This window comes from Pollachius pollachius (assembly GCF_949987615.1).
Source record: "Pollachius pollachius genome assembly, chromosome: 7".
Lineage (NCBI taxonomy): Eukaryota > Metazoa > Chordata > Actinopteri > Gadiformes > Gadidae > Pollachius > Pollachius pollachius.
The window spans coordinates 18,602,145-18,609,632 of NC_136940.1; the positions used below are offsets into that span (position 1 = coordinate 18,602,145).

The 7,488-nt window shown below is 40.8% G+C and overlaps 1 protein-coding gene across 1 annotated transcript in view; it reads left to right on the forward strand.

Annotated features, from left to right (window-relative positions):
• Window positions 1-5,310, forward strand: part of LOC307078597 (epidermal growth factor receptor substrate 15-like 1) — a 34,080-nt gene extending 28,770 nt beyond the window's left edge. The window contains exon 26 of the mRNA XM_079740491.1: window positions 741-5,310. Coding sequence (XP_079596617.1) covers window positions 741-881 — 141 coding nt within the window. The 3' untranslated portion in view covers window positions 882-5,310. The remainder of the gene's footprint in view (window positions 1-740) is intronic.
• Window positions 5,311-7,488: the final 2,178 nt, after the last annotated feature.

Consider the following 7,488-nt stretch of genomic DNA (forward strand, 5'->3'; position numbering starts at 1 on the left):
AGTATACTGAATATACAAAACACACATCTATTGTTAAATGAGTGCAGTGGTATGTTTCCATGACAACACAGGCATGGACATGCTTTTGGGTAAAACTAATCTCTGGGTCACTTCCAAAAATTGGGTTTTGATGATTAGATCTTAATGTGTGTTGGAAACCTTGGCACCTGTATTTGTAGTAGTCCGATGGAGATTGGATCACCCAAGATGCACTTTAATGCCAAGTGTGAACACGCTATATCACAACCATTAGCCTAAGACTGATAAAACACGACTGCTGTTGGCTATTTTTGACCAGGCTGCCGCCCAAGAATAATTTAAATTCGGAATGAGCCCTTGGCTAGCTAGTGTTAAACTAGTGTTTGCTTCAACCCCTCTACTTATTTGAGGTAACACTCTTTAGTAGTCAGAAAAAAGGCCGGAGATGTCTGTCTGTTACATACTACAGAGTAATTTATCTCATTGTCCTCCACAACCCTCCTCCTTTGTGACTTCTATGTGTTTTCCCTCCTCCTCTTCTATCTCTGTCTGTCTGTCTGTCTGTCTGTCTGTCTGTCTGACTGTGCATCCGTGTGTGTGTGTGTGTGTGTGCGTGTGTGTGTGTCAATGTATGTGTGCATCCGTGCGTGTGTGTGCGTTTGTGTGTGTGTGTATGTGTGTGCATGATTGCATGCATGTGTGTGTGTGTGTGTGTGTGTGTGTGCGATTTTGTGTGTGTTTTGTGTATTGTGTGTGTGTAGTTTGGGAACGAGGCCCAGCAGATGGAGTGGGCCAAGCGGGAGAGCGAGCGGGCCGAGCGAGAGCGGCTGAAGAGGTTGCGGCTGCAGGAGCAGGAGGACCTGGAGCTGGCCATTGCCCTGAGCAAGGCGGAGATGGCATGACCTGAGACACACACACACACACACACACACACACACACACACACACACACACACACACACACACACACTCGCGCATAGACATAGAACAGAACAGGACTAACCCTCGAGACTGTTGAGACTCGCATACATGTACACTCACCTCAACCGCATTCTAACGTTTTCCTTCATTAGAGAAAAAAAAAGGACAAAATACAACATTTGCACACAAGAGGTACTACTGCTGAACGTGCAACCCCCTCCCCCCCCCACACTCAACTGGAAAAACAGAACAAATGAAAAAAATCAAGCAAACTTCTGGATGGGTCTTCGCACTGTGACCCAAAGTAGACACACCCCTTCTATCTCCCATGTGGTCGGGTCAGAAGCACAGGGTTTTGAGCCCACAATCAGTTGACATGTCTGGTGAATGTGAGCAGAGGAGACGAGGCTACGGGAGGGTCGGCCTATTCGTGGAAGAGAGGGTTGTTTTGTTGTTATTGTTGTTATTCTTGTTGTTTGGATTTGGATGAGGCGATGCACTGGGTTATATGGGTTATATGCACTATAGTGGCTGGAAGAGGTGGCCCATATGCTTAACGTGACTGTACGTAAGTCTAGTCTCACTGGATCGCCAATGCCTTTTTTAGTGAGGAATACCTTGACACTTTTAAAGTCAGTGTTCATTTTTTCAGGTCTCTCTGGTAGATAAACTGTTTCCTAATGTTTCCTAAGTAATCTCAGTTTGTTTGTTTTTTTATGTTTTTATGTATTTCTTCCCACTCCTTGTAAGCCAAGAAGCTACTTTTCCAGGACTAGTCTTTTATTGCTCTCTTCTCAGCATCTAGTTGCTCAAGTATTAAAATGACAAGGTATTCCTCCAGACAGGATTATTTCCCCACCGAAATACATTGGATTTATATGGTTATAGCATTACACTGGATGGGCCGTGTCCCTGAAATTCAGTATTTCCCAAATGCGTGACAATGTGTGTTTCTACAGTATCAACGTGGTGTATGCAGCTGTAACTCTGGCGGACAATTAAGCATGCAGGAGTTTTACTTTTGTAAGCCTTGATATTTTGGTTATCACAACGCTTTTTTAACAATTGATTTTTATTATTTGTTTGCCGAGTGACACCGATCTTCTCTGCTAAACGCTCCTTGCCGATGTGAAAGTAATCGTTTTAACAGACATCAGATCTCCCTAGAACATTAGAAGTTTTAAATCACATACCTTAGGAAAGTGGCCAATGTGCTTCTCTAACACGCTAACTTTGAGCTGTAGAAAGAAGCTTGAGGTTGCAAAATAACATTGGAAACAATGCAAAAGGACTACGCTCCTTTTTCTATTGGAATAATAGACTTATTACACAACATGTAAAATAGAAGACAACATAAAAACCCAATATGGTCACGCGCTTCCATCTGAGAGTAGCAAACGTATAGGTGCATATATAGCATATGGGTCCACAGGTACCAGACCCACCCCACAGACCGCTTCTCTTGCACTGTGTCCAGTATAGGTTATCAGACAGCGTTCATCTCCCATCTCGCTCATACAGGTGTACTCTAAGCATACTACTGTGAAAAACATCCCCAGCTCATCCCTACCCTGAAAGGCCAGATGAGGGAATACATTTCTTATGTTTAACCTACGTTACACTTTTTAAGAGCTCTAATTTTACCTCTTTTGGTTTTATTTCAATCTGTGATCGGTTGTATTATTTTTGACGTTTTTCATTCGTTTTTAAGAGAACATCAAAAGAGAATGTATATTGTTGAGTGGTTTTATGTTGGTGTAAAACCAGACTGTAGATGACAGGCAGATGGTGCGGAGGGCTGGAGACGAGTGGGAAACGTCAGGTCATTTTGAGTTCTCACTGGTACAACTGGTCTATGTGGGAATACCCTTTGTTATTTACGAACGTATTAAGACATTACATAGAACAACATGGGCTCTCTCGGTACGCTTGGTTTGGTATGTATGTTTTAATATTTTTTTACTTGAATTTGCTAACCTGTTTTGTGTAGTTAGTTTCAACTCATGTCTGGGACAGAAAGTGGGAGAATCTGCTAACTGCTGGAGCCAAGCCCTGTTGTTTCCCCTCATGCTGTGTTGTGTTTGATACATGTGTTATGCTTTGTGTTATAGTTTGTATTTTGTTTTCATGACCAATGATAAGCTTCAGTCAGTGTTTTGCTGAACAGGGTGTAACAATACCTGTTATATCTTCATATTTAAATTAAGAATGCTCGCAAAGATCAACGACTTTCAGATTGAGTTATTTGTCTCTCAAATGGTTTAAGTGGAGTCATGCTAAACTGGTTTTGTTCTGACAGTACCTCAATTCAAGTCACAATTTACATTGGCCCTGACAAGATGATCAGAAATGTCCTGAAGTAGTTATGACATTTAATTTCCCCCAGAGACACATTTGTCTCCTTGGATAGGAAAAAAGTTTCATTCTTGTTTTTATCCACTCCTATTTGTTCAAATGTATTGATCTCCTTGGCCGATTCTTTATTGTGAAAGGTTTGTGTATTATTGTTATTATTGCATATCATTTGTTTTATTTTGCTATAGACATGACAACCCGTATTCTTGTGTGAGTGGCCATCTTCTTATATAGCCTGTTTCTCCTGTCATTCACGTTAGCTTGCTATAGCTTAAGAGAAGGATTTCAATCGTGTGTACTGTTCATAGGCGAGAATGCATTAGTCTCCTCAGACTTTAGTCTTCACAACCAACTGGGACGGCTAGTCTCAAGCTTGAAAAGCTCCCTCTCTGCTTATACAGCCCATTATTCTCAATAAGTAATGTTAACGTTACTGACAATGTACATTTTAGATGAACTAAAGTGCCACTTTTTCACCACAATGTGACAGGAGCCCTGTGAAGGAAAATAACTCGACAAGCGTTTTAAAATGTCAAAGTGGCCCTTTAAAATTAGGCCCAGGCCGTTTGTGGTGTTCTAATCACTGCCAGATGTCTTGGCTGCGTTCGGAGAGCAAAAACATTGTGAAATGTTCAGATAGAAGCAGAAATATATCATGTAGAACAGATGTGTCTTTTATAGGAGGCGGATAAGGTGATACCGTTGGCTTTGGCCTGCGGGCCCTCAATGGATCTCCCAACGAGAACCTGGGCGCCTTTTTTTTGTATCACAGACAGCAATCTTATGCACACATTACTCCGAAAGCTCATAGGGGAACATCTCATTTGTAATGAGCTATCTCGATGGACTGATTTGATCCCTGTCCAGTGTGTAAAACAGAAGAATCACGTTAGAGAATATATTTCCTATGAACGCCTGCCATATCATAAATTCCTCTTTGTACCAATAACAGGCAACCAATACATCCCAGCCTTTGCACTCGGGCGTTGGTATAAAAAGGTATTTTCATGGGGAATTAACAAGACTACCCTACTACTGTTGAATGCTGCTGGCACATCCAGTCACTTGACTGGACTCGCTGGGTGCTGTAGATCCACAGCGGTTTAGAAAGGGGTGAATGGTCATCCGCCCCCGCCCCCCCCCCGCGTCTGCTCTGTGTTGTATATTTCTCTGTGCTCTAGTCGTTGCTATTGCTAGTACCTCAGCAGGTCCGCCTGCTCCATCCAGCCATGTAACGCTCAGTGTTGACCCACCCTATCAAAGGTACCACGTTCATGCTGTATTACGTTCTAATACCTCCACTGTGCAATAGATTTGGTGTTTTTACTTGTTTTTTTTTCTCGAGATAACTGTGACATTTTTTTCTTTTTTTGGATTTTTGATATGTATTATTTTTGTACAATGTATTTAAGCATGACTTTAATGCTTCGGCTGCTGCCCCTTGTTTATCATATGTTTTATTTGCTTTTATTTCATTCTGTCCCAGAAAACCGAACAATTCATGAGTGGAATCTCCATTCAACACAACAGTGGTTCACAAATCATTTGAAATCTCTACCTTTACCTGTTTACCTGTTTGATACAGATACTTTTTTGGATATTAACTTTGTTAGTCTAATACTGCAAGGCTTGTTTAAAGGTGTCACTCTTTATTTTAGAACGAAGATGTTGAGTTTCCACTAATAAGCAGGCAGATAGATAGATGATTACTAATTGGTCAGAGACCTTTTTGTGGGGAGGGGGGCTGAAGCTAAATGCATTTCTGTTCTCACATTTGACCTGCCCTTCTCATGTATGTGAAATAACTCAAGCTGTCTTTATTTAAAGATGCATACAATGTGTATACAATCTGTATAGTGTTCCATGTCTGTTATACCTATGTCATGTCTGATATAATATAGGAGGTAAGAAGATTACAAAGAAAACAAATTAAACAAAAAACATTTGAGGGATTTACTCCCAATGAAATTCAAATTCAGTTTATTTTGAATAATAATTCTCCCCACGTGGTCTGTAGTATTTACTAGAATAAACATTTCAGTTGAATGAAGGGAAATGCAGTTTTTTTTTCTCATTTACTGCCGAACAGATAACAGCTGTGAAGCCTGCCCCGGCTGAGCATCCATTGTACACCCGAAACAGAATTTTAAAGACTTTTTTTTAAGGGGTAATGGTTTATTTGACCATTACCATTCAGAGTAGATCCTCCTTCATGTGTAAGGATTTCAATTTCTGTCTGTTTCTGAGAGTAATACCAGATACACTTATTTTGCCATTGTTCATCCTTTTTGAAGACTAAAACCACTGCTGTTGTGAAGCAAAATAAGCAAAAAAAAATCGTTGTCTTTCTCTTTTTCGATATATGTGTTATTTCTTTTTGAATGAGGCTCACAATAAAGCCTACAAGTAAGCAGAGAACTAAATGATGTGGCTTAAAATTGAGCCAATGTGCCGCTTGGAGGCGACTGTAATGTGATTAAAGGATACACATGCCTCGGCTTGACATGAAGGCCAAGGCATGTTACTGAGACAATGGATTTGGGGGGTCGGATACTTTAGGAGTCCTAAACGGTACAGTAAAACGATCAGTGACAGAAAAAAGGATCCTGTGATTACAACCACATTCCATCAAGTGTGTGGCAGAAAGAGTGAATAAGATGATGTTGCGTCTCACAACGGGCGAGCTGCATACAAACACGAGACTGCATAAGACAGCTGCAAATAATATTAGTAAGTAGACTTGCTTTTTTTTCAGTCTCGTCAGGTTCTACGCCATGTAGAGAAGGCATGCAGGCTCTGTCAGGGGCAAGGAATCTGCACATAAAGATGGATAGGGGATATGTTCATTGACAAAGGCCTGTAGAAATCTGAATTTTGTGCCAGAAAAGGCATAACTAGCACAAGCGCGCGCCTTTCGCCCGTCGAGATGTGCGCAACACTGAGAAGCATTTCAAGGACACAGCTGGTTGATTGGGGGGGGGGGATGGATGCTGCGCAAACAGCGCAGTCGTTTACTGGACACATTAGCTGGAAACCCAAAGCAATTCGCTGCGTTAGCGAATGCTAACTGTCTCCGTATGGAATAACAGGAAATTCCTAGGTAGGTTTGTGTTTACTCTATGGTAATGGAGAGGAGGAAATGAAAGGCTATTGGCTTTTAACTAGGAATGTGGGTCAGGGAGAATTGGAAGATAAACTCAAGTTTGGCCTCACCGATACGATATCTGCTTACCTTAGCCCCTCCCCTACTTCTATTTAAGGTATTTATTTCCACCAATCTCTTGATTTTTTGTGTTTGTATGTGTGTGTTATCGAAAATACATTTTAGGAGAGGTTGAATGGGTAAATAGCACCTTTATCATTTCACTTTTATCATATTTCCCTATCCATCAATTACGTTTAAGGGATACATGGGGACATGTCCAGGTCTGGCACACGACCTCCATTTTGTTATCATTATGTGACCCAATCACAGTTCCCCAGTCTATGTTTTCAAATGGAAAATACAGGGCCCCCGGCCCCAGCTCCTCCACACAGGGAGAATTTGTGGAAATAATGAAATATAAGCACTGCCCCCGACTCCCATATACGTCACACCTTAACACCAGACTTTCCAAACAATGAGCGCAAAGCTTGTCTGTGACTATTTCAGTGGCCTTTAGCTCCCTCAAAGGTAAAGTGCACTGTTGCAGTTTTGTTTATCCAAAAGAATAATTGTTAATTGGCGTGAATGTGGAGAGCTTTGCAAGGACGTTTAAGGTTAGTCTCTTTATGCAGTGTATGGTTAGCATGCAGCAAACTTGTAACAAATGCACTTATTGTAAGTCGCTTTGGATAAAAGCGTCTGCTAAATGCCCTAAATGCAAATGTAAATGTAAGCAAACGACTCCAGGCCCACTACATCTTCACTCAATCACTGTGTCAACTTCAGTCATTTGGAGGAGAAGGACTTTGAGTATATTATTCTAATATCTTCATGAACATTGCACTGACGTCATTATTGGGCTGATGGTAAAACATATACTCTTTGTATGTGTTTTACAAGTATTATTGAGTATTGATTATTAGTTCATTAATCAACCCTAATTTCCTGCTTGAAAAATAAAAAACATTCAATAAAATATATTTATCACATGAGCAAATAAAATGTTGTTACAGAATATGAGATATGCAAATACAGCCCCAAATGGATTCAATATCATCTGTTTAGACAGAAGCCAAAATATCCAATAC